Raw genomic sequence first — 13922 nt, 5'->3', positions numbered from 1 at the left:
GCCCTGTGTTCTTTGAGTGTGTTGCTGTCCGGTCCAGGTTAGTCTTCGGCTCGTGTTCTACGTCTGTCTTGTTCTCTAAAGTTCATTTTGTTCTCATCTGCTTTTACTCTCCGTTCTTCCCCTCCCCACGTGTTTAGTAGTGTGTGTCTAGATCGCTGTCTCTCTGTTTAGATTCCTTATAGTAGCGTTTGTGTTTAGTTCGCTGTCTCTCTGTTTAGATTGTGGCTCACGCCTGTGCTGTTAGTGTCGCTGTTGGTTTTCCTGTGTTTTGTATTCTTTGGTTGGTTGATGTTTCTTTGCTTGTGTATGTACGTGCTTCATTGACCCTCTTAATTATTGCTGGTAGTGTATACCCCCTGTCATTGTTTGTGTCCTCCTTCCATTGTTCTGCTTCTGTTTGGTTTTGGTTGCGTATCTTTTATTAAATATTGAAAAACCCGCTATTGCGTCACCCCTTCCCTGTTAAAACGTTACACGTGTATAACAAAACATGTGTAATTGCAATAATTTTCTGGGAGAAATAGGGGTGCCAACACTTTTGGCCACGACTAATCACAACTTCCAATTCAACTCTGTAACGCGGGGGTGCAGGCTGAAGGACGAGGCTGATTAAGGATGCAACGATGACGTTACTTTTTATTGTACAAATGTGAGACTCAAACAAAGACGAGCACAGGATGTTACACACACACACACTTTATACACGTTGACTAACAAGTACCGCGTGGAACACATTAGACTAACGACACAAGAGAACACACACACACCCAACCACACCCCCACAGGTACAAACGTGGACACGGACTACGGAGACACACACCCCAAGGGGAGGGGTCCGGGGCAGTAGCGTGACAGACTCCTTTTCTTAATAGGTTACGTAGTTTTTGTATTGATCCAAGGGCGGTGTGAGAAAGGAGGGACTAGCTGTCATGACTATGAATATTCGGTTCAGGCATTTTCCTCCAGTTGGAAACAAAAGCAATGCAACAACTAAAACACAGAACCATGGCAAAGATAGAAAAAGTTAAATTACAAATCAACAGACATGGAAAAGTTCCTACAGGAACATAGGAATAAGGAAGAGTTGGTTTGTCAGGATATATTAGTTAAGGCATTTCAAAAATATTCACACTTCCAAAGCCATCTATGACTTAACAGGCTTCCTTAACTCACCATACTGGAGCTGAGGAGGTAATAAACTTAATAGTAACAATAACCAAATTACATTACGTTACATTATACTAATGATAATAAAAGAGATGTGGTATTAGTCTTATAAGTGTATAACATAGTTATTCTGGACCCATACGATTGTAAAGCTGCTTTGTGACAATGTGTGTTGTGAAAAGAGCTATATAAATAAATTTGACTTTGACATAGTAAACAGGGTAAATATGATCAATAATATTTATGCATTAATATGGAACACACAGTTCACATAATCATCTCAATAATAACGAGACAGGATTTAATCTTTATGTTCAAACATCAGTGATAGCACAGTGTAGAATTGTCTAGTTATGTCCTAGAAACTGAATATTGCTGGCTTCATGATTAGATAGTCCTGTATTCTTCAGCTATAATTCGATCCTTTTCTTCATTAGAATGAATCCAAGTTTGCTGTCTTTGGAATAGGCCTGACGAGCTGTGTGATGATGCCAGTTAGTGATGGGACATCTGAAGCGAGGCTTCGAGGCGTCTACCTAGTAAAAAGGGGGCATGTCCGATGAAGCCCCACTTCGGAGCTTGTGTCATTGAGCAAAATTACGTGATCAGCAACAAACGATGGCTGTGTTCGAAATAGTCTACTACATACTACTGGCATACTGATCGAGCCCCAAATCAGTATGTCGTATGCAGTATGTGACCAAAATGAAAATTTCCAGTACGCGAAACATACCCGGATGACCTACTACTTCCGCAAAATATTCCAGTACGCGAACAGAGCTATCTTCGTGGTGTACTGCATCCCATCATGCAACGCTATGTTCACGTGACCCCGTAGTGTGCTTTGCTTTTGTCGCATACTGGAAACTGTACTGCATACTACTACGAGGACCAGTATGCAGTATCCAGTATATACTGAGTCCAGTATGCATTATCCAGTATGTAGTAGAAAATCTGGAACGTTCTAAATTATTTTTGTTTGATCAGGATGTACATCAGACTCACACATCAAAAACAGACTAAAAACCATTGGAAGAGGCAAACCTTATTTGTAATGTTAAAAACCATATCTAGAACCCCCAAGAAGCGATTATTTTAAACACATTCTGTTTTTTAACAAAAATTTTTAACAAAATATTCAGTCTGCCTCAACACTCACTCAATTCCCAATATAGTAAAGTACAACATATCTTCATTGTCAAATAAGTCCATGACATACAAGAAAACCCAACACAACCACTGATGGTCAAGGATTAGATTGGCTACAAATCATTTTAATAATTAAAACATGACAATTCAGTATGATTTAATTGATTCTCCTGTTACTAAACATGAGTTTGATAGAAACTTTGTGACAATGTTGCATTTACAAATCTTGTAAAAAGTATGATCCAACTGAATGACGAGGCTGTTACAGTTTCACCAGCAGATGTCACTAGTGAGTGATGAATGAAGCCTCGAGTAATGAACCTTTTTGCAAAGCAAATGGTTGTAAAGCTTCATTGCTTCATGAGGCTTCATTTGCCCATCACTTATGCCAGTAGCTCTGGCCCATCACCAAAGGCTCTAAAGACATTTAAATGATTTAAGATGTTGTACTTACCTGTTCCTGTGAGATTCTCAGGGGGACTGGCGGCCCAGCCAGCTCCTGCTCTTATAGTGGCCGAAGGGCCCTCGGTCTACTAAAGGAGGGGAGGGGGGTTACAGTTCCTGGAATACCTGAGGACGGGAGTTGTACGCAATAAATGGACATTTAATTAATCTTGTCAGACTAGTGCACTAAATATAAAATATGTTGTGTATGTATTGTTCGTTACTGCAGTTTTAGGTAACCCTGACCAGTAGTAGTGGTGCGTCCCAGCTTAATGAAGGGGAGGGGCTTCTGGTATAAGAGGGCTTCCTCTCAGAGGCAAAGGGAGGTTGGTTGGTATTGGTGTAAATGAATGTTACTGTGTTGAGCCCAAGATAACCTAGGGGCTAGACTGGCTGCTGATTGCCAGTTCCTGACTGGAAGTACTGCTTACAAGTCTTTGCAGACTTAAGTATGTTTGTTTTCTTTTTAAACAGTTTTTCTTTTGATCCTGAATGTTTGAGGATTTACTCGCACTGGCTGGGATCCACAATTAAAATATACCTGGATTTGGAACTCCAATGTCTGTATTCGACTCACTCTCTGTAGTGAACCCACCTCCATAATCACCCGCTCATACACCCACGCTCACAAGCTGATTCCCTTAAAAGGAGTTAGAACCCAGTACCCATCCCAGAATATAGAGTTATCATGGTTAATTCTGGCATTCTGGTATAAAATGTCTGTTTGCAAATTCCAAAGGTGATGCTGTGTGCTTAGGTAAACAAAGGTGGCCATAAATGAGGCCCTCTTCCTTGGTGAAAGCCATAATTCATCACACAAGATCCTGGTGAATCTGATAAGAAGATTTCCTCAGTCCTGTGGTCGTGAACTTTGGGTCCCCAGTGGAGGGGCTGAAATAAACCTTTCTTAATTCTTGCTTCATGCTGCAGAAACTTTAAAGGGCCAGAGACGGTTACTTTCAAACTTTGTGAGGCAATGCACTTCCTGTGATTGTGACGGTAGGCCCTCAGAGCAAGGGAATGAAAAATCAGATGCAAAATCAAGTAGATCCAATTCCATGCCCAATCACTAATGAGCCAATGGTGCTAATGAGCCAAATGGGAAAATCCAGCAGGAATTAAGCTTCAGGAAGAAGAGCATTTGCATCTAACCATAGCATCTGCTTAACTACTGACAACCAATGGCAGTTTTTCAGGAGTTGGTTGGTGAGTCATAAATTCCAATGTATTCAAAGCTGTCACGTACCTTAAGTCTGACAAACATTAAGTTAAGGAGCACAGCTAACATTACTTAATAGTAATGTTAACTTATGCCCTTCTTGTGTTTAGACATTAATGTTAGCATTTAACTAATAAATGCAATGCTAATTCTTGTATTTTGTCATTTCCATTAGTGTATTAACATTAACTTTGTTTGGCAATGATAGATAATATGAAAAGAAAGGGTCGTTCTCAGACGGGACTTCTGCAGCTTTTGGTCAAAAGAGTGTCAGCCAGCCACTGAAAATGAGCAGAGAGAGAGACAACAGTAAACCAGAGGAAGACCAGAGAGAGAGAGAGAGAAGACTGTAGACCAGAGGAAGAGTAGAGAGAGAAGACTGTAGACCAGAGGAAGAGCAGAGAGAGAGAGAGAGAAGACTGTAGACCAGAAAAAGAGTGGAAAGAGAAAAGACTATAGACCAGCAGAAGAGCAGTTATGGTCCTGTGGTAGGGAACTGGTCTTGGACCGGAGGGTCGTGGGTTCGATTCCCAGGCCTGAGGCCATTACTGAGGTGCCCTTGAGCAAGGCACCTAATGCCAAATGCTCCCTGGGTGCCGGGCTAGGGCTGCCCACCGCTCTGGGCATGTGTGATCCACAGCCCCCTAGTAATAAATAGTATGTGTGTTTGTTCTAATTGCAGATGGGTAAATGCGGAGGACAAATTTCGATTGTGGTTAAAAATGACAAATATGGCACATTTCAAAGAGAGAGAGAGAGAGAAGACTGTAGACCAGAGGAAGAGCAGAGAGAAAAGACAGTACAGTATGTGGGGTGAATATATATATAGGACTAGGACTGCAACATTTGTAAATTTTCACCACAGTATTCACCTTTGTAGTACTGACCTCACAAAACGACATTACAAAAAGCTACATCATGGTGTTCATATGATCCATGTAAGTAATGTTGGGGTCTTGGTGAAATTACATTTTAAACCAGTATTTTAACATATTTTAACAGCATGTGTATTTACAGCTTTAAAAGCACCTTTAGGTGACTTATTTTTGCATCCTGATAGAAGTCATTAAATCCCAGAAACCTAGAGTTTTAGTCTAGTCTGTGCACTGGGTATACCTCATGTGTACTCATATGTATTTGGAAATAATAAACATTTTTTTAGAAGAGCATGTCCAAATAGATATATTTTTTAATCAGCCAGCTCATGTAAAGCTATAATTGTTGGGATGGTTCTGCTATTCAGTTAGTAGAGTTATCTGAGAACAGTTCTTTGAAAGTAACGTTTTGATGGATAAAATGTGTGCTTTTGTTCCTGTTAGAATATTTAATTCACTGCTCTATAAAAACAAGAAGACAGGAGGTATGCCAATGATTCAGTTATTGAAAATTTTGAAAATTCTAAAGTTATACGTAGGGTTTGAACATCCTAAATTTCAACAATAATTTTGTAGTCATCATGTACACCTGCTCGATAAACTTAAAGCTCAAGCTTTTATTTTGATAGAATGGTATTCCGCTCATACCGGAAGTAAGAGTTCTGCTACAAAACCCTCCGCTTCCGTCTCCGGCTCTGCGCTTGCTGGCTGTACACGTTTGTGATCATTACTGTAAAATACTGTGATATTGTAAAATACTGTCGTATTATTTAGGAGCGGAGCAGAATGTTTCGCAGGAAGCTGACGGCCTTAGACTATCACAACCCTGCAGGGTTTGACTGCAAAGGTAAAGGTATTTTAATGAAGACTAGTGAGGTGTGTCCGAGGCCTCTGGTCAGAACACCATAAATAAATGTGAGATGAAATGATGAAATGATGAGATGATGAGCAGTTAACGCAGTAATGCTCATGAAACAGGTCTGAACACTTTAGTTGACTTGTGTGTGGGCACCTCAGCTAGATAACCATGAGAATCACCGTTTGATTAAACATCTGTTGTTTTATTTCGTTTTAACGTAGATGAAACTGAATTCAGAAATTTCGTTGTTTGGCTGGAGGATCAAAAAATCAGACATTATAAAATCGAGGACCGCGGCCAGCTGAGGAACATCCCCAGCTCGCAGTGGCCGGCGTGTTTTGATCAGGTAACCACACGGAGGCGGAGGGTTCGGCGCTATAAACCCGCCTGGTTTGTCCAGTTATTTGTGTTCAGCGCTATAAACCCGCCTGGTTCGTCCAGTTATTTGTGTTCAGCGCTATAAACCCGCCTGGTTCGTCCAGTTATTTGTGTTCAGCGCTATAAACCCGTCTGGTTCGTGTGTGTGTGTGTGTGTGTGTGTGTGTGTTTAGTACCTCCAGGACCTGAACTGCCCGTTCAGTGCTCAGGACCGGCAGGAGACCGTGGACTGGCTGCTGGGGCTTGCTGTGCGTTTTGAATATGGTGATAACGGTACGACTCACGCATTCTTCACCTTTCTGGTGTACTTGGGTTTTACATCACTAGTCCTGTCCTGGTTCAGAAAAGCTCAAGATTGCTGCACCGTGTCATGCCCAGTGTCGGGGTCCATGGTGCTGTGCTTTACCTGTACACGTACTAACCACTACATGGCAGTGTTTTATGATGCATGATTGACTACTGTCCTTCAGTCATTACAGAATTGAAGGCCAGATGTTTAGAGCGTAGAGATTTCGTGAACAGACTTACTGATCTAAACATTCATGTTTAAAACGGTGTGAATTTAATTATGAAGCAACCATCTCACTCCTTACACACCATAGCATTAACTTTCAGCTTTGTGTTTTGTTTACACGACTGCTGTATGCACACTGTATCTCCACAGTGGACAAGTACAGAAACTGCACACCTGTAACAGAGACCAGTAATACCCAGAAGCCAGTTGACCCTCTAATCAACCTGGACAGTGAGTCATCTTTGGCTTTTCTTTACAAATACTGGTGTTCTTTTTTTTTTTTGCATACTTTTCAAATAACTGGATGTTTGTGCTTAAACCAGGCAACAATCCTGATTTTAAAGCTGGTGTCATGGCCCTTGCAAATCTTCTTAAAATCCAGAGACACGATGACTACCTGGTCATGCTCAAGGTGAGTAATGTCTCTCTTTTCCAGGTGTTTTTTTCAAGATTAGAAAGCACACAATCATTGCCTTTACTCCAGTTCTGAACTGGTCTCCTCATCTGTTAGGCCATTAGGATACTTATCCAAGAACGTCTGACTCCTGAAGCTATTTCAAAAGCTGGTCAGAGAAAAGAGGTCAGTAAACTGAACACAAGTGCTTAGTGTTATTTGTATAATTGAATGGGGGTCATTCCATGTCAAATCAACCAAAATTTGGAATGGTCCCCGATTGACCACCTCAGAATGCATTCAAACTTCCCACATTTGTAGGCAGATATGTTTCATGGAAAAATCCAAAGTATTTCAGTTCCCTGTTCAATATTTCAAGAGTTACAGCCATTTTTGTAACCCCACCCTCAGACACATCTTTTGCGAAAGTGGCTAAATAGCAATATTTTAATGTGAATGTCTCTAAAACTATTACAGCTAGAAGGCTGAAAATGTTTTTTGTATGTTTAGAAACTTGTATACTTGTAATTAATGTACTTATGTATTGGTGCTGTAAGTTGTGATGTCAATAGAAAAAAATTCCCAAAGTTGGAAAAAAAATCAACTAAGTCATTTTCACCTGTCTTTATCTCATGGATGGAGTAGAAGAAGGCTGATCTCTGTTTTATGTTTCAAAGTACTTCCAATGGCAATGTTGAAGTAATAATTAAGTTGCCTGTATGTGGTCCAGTTTTTGTACAATTTGCTGTCAAATATCCGATTTCACTCGTACGGTACCCTTGTTTGGACACTGATTCCCAAAATACCTATATTTATTTTTTCAATTTTTTTGTTCTGTTATATATTTTGATATGTGCTGATTATATGGTAGAAAAATTGGAATGGCCTTTTTTGATATAGTGCTTTTATTCACCACTGAAAATCACCAATATCATGGAAAAATACCATTCAAAAAAGAGAAGCTGAAAAACTATGATTGCTCCACCAGATGGCGCCAGTTGACTATCAAGTACTTGAACATCTGATAACTCAGCGTCAGGTTTTATATTTATTGTGTCATTCCATGTCAAATCACCAAGAAGTTGTGTAAATTTGTGTAAATGAATTTTTTGTGTAAATACTGCATTTTAGCACAACATAAATTTTGTTTTGCTTCTCTTTTTTGAATGTTATTTTTCCATAATTTACAAGTATACAAGTTTCTAAACATACAAAAAAAATTCAGCCTTCTAGCTGTAATAGTTTTAGAGATATTCACATTCAAATATTGCTATTTAGCCACTTTCGCAAAAGATGCGTATGAGGGTGGGGTTACAAAAACGGCTGTAACTCTTGAAATATTGAACATGGAACAGAAATGCTTTGGATTTTTCCATGAAACATATCTGCCTACAAATGGGGAAAGTTTGAAGGGATTCTGAGATGGTCAGGTGGGGACCATTGGTTGAGTTGATATGGAATGACCCATGGGTATCACGTGGATTTGATGAGTATCACCAGTTCTTCTACAGGTGCTTTGTCTGTTTTTTTTTTCTTTTAGGGTTTACCGGTTGATTTAGATAAACACATTCTAGGATTTGACACAGGAGGTATGTCTAGCATGTTTTCCATTTAGGAGAATAGGCATATATTGGGTCACATTTTGTATTATTTTCATACGAACATATCTGCATGCATATCTAGCCATTCGTCTTCTAAACTGGCTTGAAGTGTTTAGTGTCTTTCCCCAATTTAACACCTTGATTCAACTCAGCAGTTCATTACCCATCCCTGCAGCCGTGTCTCTGAACTTGTTACAGCTGACATGTATCCAAAGAGTCATATCCGGATTGGTGCTGCTACAAACTGAACTCACTGCCTGATTGCAGACAGGTGATTGTTTCCCTACGACTCCCTCTTGTAGACGCCACTCTTAACGAAGCAGCTCGGATCCTTCGTCTCCTCCACATAGAGGATCTCCGTGAGCTTCAGACCAAGATCAACGAGGCCATCGTGGCCGTGCAGGCCATCATCGCCGACCCCAAGACAGACCACCGACTCGGGAAGGTGGGCAGATGATCGGCTTGCCGGCTCACGGGATCTCTAGCCAATCCGCCAGCAGAAGTGTGGCAGGCACACGCCCAGCTTTCTGGAATGCTCCATGCTGATTGGTGTATTTGGACATGGTGTCAATTTTTGATGACATGGCAGTGTGGATATATGAAATTGAAACTGACAAGATTGTGGGTGGGTTGGTTTGTTTTTGTTCTTTAGACATGCAGTGTATGGGAAGAATTGTCAAATATGTCTCATTGCAGTGTGAAACTACCAGAACTGTTCCCTTGAAATTGGTGAATTTTTGTTGTTTTTATAGTCACAAAAGGCCTATATAAATCTTTTTGGCTTTGGTTTGATCAAAATGGGGGAACAACAGCAATGATGTGCGTGTGCATATAAAATAATTCACTAAGTGGATTAATGTGTCACTTGTTTTTGTGCCTTTTGCATGCTTCATGCGTTAATGCTTTGCAAACGTGTGGTTATGGCTCAGCAGTGATGGGTCTCGTCACTGAAGCTGCACCTTTCTCAACCTCCATTCTGCTGTGACAAACAACTCGAGCCGTCTAAGTAAACAGCGTCCTTCCATGCCAAAATGTTGTAAATGAAAAGTCTAGTCAAAATTGTGAATCACATTTTATTATAAATAAGAAAGAATAGAAAAGATAAAAAATGTGGTAATAGAAAAACATTGGCTATGTTCAAAGTGATTTTATATGTCATTCTTATTAATGCGCTGCATACACAAATACTGCGTTGCTGTGTATTTACACATAAACTCACAGGACCTGCAGCACAAACATCATTTGGATCTATTTGGCTTGTTTTTTATTTTGTATAAAAAACTTACAAAAATACAGTAGAAAAATGAGGTATAACACAAATGTACAAATCTAAACTGGGAGTTGTTGGTCTTTCTAAACGTGCAGTGGTTGCTGTGGCGACGGTGCTCGGTACGTGAGCAGGTTCCTGTGTCACATTACTGCTGGTTTTCTCCGAGCAAGAGAACCAAGACTTCCCCAAAATAGCACCATGTAATGTTGGCTCTGTCATTATGGCTCCCTGCAACAGATAATGGCCACGTTAGGTCAAGCCCGACATCGGAAATCCCTTTCAGAACCAGATCACTTGGCTAATGCAAACATTTTATTTTTGGTCCGCCATAGCCTCGCGCACGCACGCACGCTTCTTTGAGTACTTCTCTTCCAAACGCTTTGAAGTCTGTGGGGTGTTGATCTTTCATCACCTCCGTCACAAAAACAGCAGTTTTGTTCCAGGTACCTTCTACTTTTCGAACAAGAGCCTCTTGTTTAGTCTGTCATTTTCGTTCACTCTCCTGTACTCATGTGTCTGCACACGCGATGACACTAAGTAACACTTCTTATGGCAGCGTCTTTATACGAGTTTACATGTAGGGGAATGACTGCAGTTCCACATAAACTATTTCACATCGTACCATAACCAATTGAGAACCAAGAAGGAAAAAAAACGCATTACAAAATATTTGAATATATTGGAGAATGATTTTAAATATATACAGGGCATTAAACTATTATGCATTATCTGTGAAGGCAGAAATAAGATGATAAGTAGACTGTACCTTATAAACAACTGGTTGGTGCCACAGTGATCCCGTACAGATGAGAGCGCTGGTCTGGTACGTACTCCTCCATGAAGTGGCTGGAGTCTTGACTCACAGCAATAACTCCATCCCTGCACCATGGGGACATGGTCAAGACAGAATGTCCTACACCTTTGATCATGCGTTACTGCTCTGATATCTCACAAACTGCTATTTTCCAAGTACAACTGAAAATAACAAGCCTGCCGTCACGGATGTCACACTTGGCTACACACTCTGAAACTGAAATCTAAAACTGGGAGTGTAAGACAGTTCCTGCTGTGTTTGTCCCTCACCTCCTCCAGTCTGTGTAGTAGAAGTGGTTGGCGTAGAACACCATGCTGAAGGGGTAGTTCAGGTTGCTGTGAATCACACGTCTGCCTGTCCCATCGGGTGAAATGCACTCCAGACGCTTGGTTCCTTATCACAAAAGCCAGACGTATTTATCAGACTGGGAGCTAGCGTGTAAACGGCTAGCAGCTTTGAGTGCTGTTTATTTAGCTTCAGTGTAACGTACCTGCGTCGGCCCAGCAGACGCGACGTGCGGCGGGGTCAAAGGTCAGGGCGTTGGGCAGCCCGATGCCATCCCGAACGAGCACCCGTCTGTTGCGGCCATCCACACCAGAGCTCTCGATTTTAGGAGCCTCCCTGTTCCAGTCAGTCCAGTAGAGAGTCCTGAGGGGGCGGGGCAAACGTGACTCGGTTATCTTCTCAGTTTGATTCAGCCACCATGTGAACCAGCACCTTTATTAGATTTCATCAAAGCTTTTCCTAGCAATATCCGCTCAGCACTGATTTGGTCTCTGTGGATCAGAAGAATTATAATAATTGTAATGAATTACAACTGGGGGACAACAAGACTGCAGTGAATTAAAGATTTGCTACGTGATTTTGTGTTGTGTTATGATGTCTTCTTGGGATAAAAGTGGTTATGGATGGCTCACTTTAATGTTGAGAAGCACTTCAGGTCAGCATGCATCTGTTAGACCGAGTAGCTCCAAGGCTGATGTTTGATCTAACGTTAGCTTTGCATGACTGCGCATATGATTAAACACTGCTTTCACAAAGTTTGAGGTTTACACACACAGTCCATGCACCAGACATAAATTTAGATGTACTGTTAATATGAACTACCACCACACACACACACACACACACACACACACACACAAAGGAACACAGACATTTGCAACCATTCTGATTGCATGCAGTTTGAATTACATGGCGAGCTCTTTGTGGTGAGGTTCCTCCAGATGTGCAGAGGGGTTTGCATGTGTGGTGTCTGGCCCACACGCCGCCTGCACTTCCCGTGAGCCTGCGGGGGCCCAGCCAGACCCCTCCCCATGTCCACACCCGTCCCCATGTGCAGACCCCTCCCCATGTCCAGACCCCTCCCCATGTCCACACCCGTCCACATGTGCAGACCCCTCCCCATGTCCAGACCCCTCCCCATGTCCACACCCGTCCATATGTGCAGACCCCTCCCCATGTCCACACCCGTCCCCATGTCCCTATTTTCTCAGCCTCTCATCTCAACTTCCTCTGTCTCCACTTCCTGCCCTCTCCTCCCACTCACTATCCATTCTACTCTCAGTAATGTTTACTGTCTCTCCCACACACACACACACACACACACACACACACACACACACACACACACACACACACACACACATACACACACACACACACATAAACACATACACACACACATACACACACACCCACACGCGCACACCCACACCCACATACATACACACACACCCACACCCACATACATACACACACACACACATACATACACACACACACACCCACACCCACATACACACACACACACACACACACACACACACACACACACACACACACACACACACACACATAATACACACACACACACATACACACACACACACATACACACACACACACACACACACACACACACACACACACACACACACACACACACACACACACACACACACACAATCTCTCTCCCTGCTGACTGCATGAAGTGGGAAGAATAGCTCTCGCAATGTCGGCAGCCTATCATCACAAGCAGGAAGCTACTGAAGGACAGGAAATGAAGCTTAATCAAAGCGGCCAATTAAGCATTAATTAGGAGGAGATGTGTGCACTGAGGGTCACACTGGCTGTGTAGTTCCTCTGCTTACATCGTTATCTCTGGCTGTCATTGGTCTACACATGCTAGTGTTGCATTTTTCTGTAGTAATAGTAACATTACCATGCTGAATAAACAACCACCATTACTTAAGACTTATGTGCATTCATAAACTAACTGAGTTATATGTCAATATTTCATATTTAATCCATTCTACTACTTCTATTAGAGTCTGTAGTCTAACCAACTAGCCCAGGTTCACACATTTCCCTGTGTGTTTGCTTCAATCCATTCATCTTTTGGCCATGATCAGGTCATTTTCAGCTAATTGGTTTTCAATTACACAAACCAATAAAAAAAAAATCAGAAGCCTGCTACAGTTTACAGTTTTTGACGACTGCTAACGACGTGTGTTTGTCCAATCTGTAGTCACATTTTCAAAACTCATTGAACACAACATCAGTCTTCAGTGGCTATACTATTAGTTCAGTTCATGTTGTTATGGCACAAAATGCTGTCATTTTACATGTTTGTATAATGCATACATTTTCTATACACACAGGGTTATCCAGTAACAAAATTCTGGATAATTTTTGCCTTATTTACAATTGCTTGCACACAGCATGTCAAAAATGAAAACCTAAGGTTCAAAACCTTAAATACTGTATAAAATGCAAAGTTCTGCAAAAACAAAGGCAGCTGAAAAGCTATTACTGTAATACATATTTTTTGCACATATAGATCAATGAAATAAAATGAATTACAGTAATGTACCGGGTCAGAGAGGAGCAAATATAACAATTTGTCCTGTAATCTCAAGTGCTGGTTTGGTCCTTCAGAAATGCCAGATTGGTCCCTTTAACAGAGAGCTCCTTCTTTAATTTTTTGAATGAACTCTACCAACAACTGGTTCCAGAAGCAGAAATGGAACAGGTGGGAGGAAACACGAGGACATTTGTGATGGGACAGTGTAGCATTCTGTCATTCTCATATCATCACAAACTGGTTTATAGACCATCCAAGAGTGATGTCCCTTTTCCTCCCGTCCATCTCGACTTTCCTCAACCCTACTAAGGAACTTTTTCAGTCTGGAGGTTGAAGGTGTATGATCATCGGCCCCATGACCAAATGTCCCTC

At 41.5% G+C, this 13922-nt stretch overlaps 2 protein-coding genes across 4 annotated transcripts in view; one reads left to right on the top strand and one right to left on the bottom strand.

Annotated features, from left to right (window-relative positions):
• The first annotated feature begins 5510 nt into the window (after nucleotides 1–5510).
• Nucleotides 5511–9453, top strand: rtraf (RNA transcription, translation and transport factor). The gene is made up of 8 exons (XM_076992413.1): nucleotides 5511–5701; nucleotides 5935–6059; nucleotides 6265–6364; nucleotides 6756–6836; nucleotides 6929–7017; nucleotides 7117–7185; nucleotides 8540–8588; nucleotides 8903–9453. Exons 1-8 carry the CDS (start codon nucleotides 5641–5643, stop codon nucleotides 9055–9057), a joined length of 729 nt encoding a protein of 242 aa, XP_076848528.1. The 5' UTR covers nucleotides 5511–5640; the 3' UTR covers nucleotides 9058–9453.
• A 206-nt stretch (nucleotides 9454–9659) lies between these two features.
• The window catches only part of nid2a (nidogen 2a (osteonidogen)), a 46629-nt gene continuing 42366 nt past the window's right edge, over nucleotides 9660–13922 (bottom strand). For all 3 annotated transcript variants that reach the window (XM_076992410.1, XM_076992411.1, XM_076992412.1), the window contains 4 exons: nucleotides 11175–11332; nucleotides 10954–11077; nucleotides 10637–10749; nucleotides 9660–10098 (listed from right to left, as the gene is read on the bottom strand). In XM_076992410.1, coding sequence (XP_076848525.1) covers nucleotides 10638–10749; nucleotides 10954–11077; nucleotides 11175–11332 — 394 coding nt within the window. In that variant the 3' untranslated portion in view covers nucleotides 9660–10098; nucleotide 10637. The remainder of the gene's footprint in view (nucleotides 10099–10636; nucleotides 10750–10953; nucleotides 11078–11174; nucleotides 11333–13922) is intronic.

Source organism: Brachyhypopomus gauderio, unplaced genomic scaffold (genome assembly GCF_052324685.1).
Source record: "Brachyhypopomus gauderio isolate BG-103 unplaced genomic scaffold, BGAUD_0.2 sc93, whole genome shotgun sequence".
Taxonomy (NCBI): domain Eukaryota; kingdom Metazoa; phylum Chordata; class Actinopteri; order Gymnotiformes; family Hypopomidae; genus Brachyhypopomus; species Brachyhypopomus gauderio.
The sequence above is the reverse complement of the archived record's forward strand: the minus strand, read 5'-3'. Positions and strand labels throughout refer to the sequence as shown.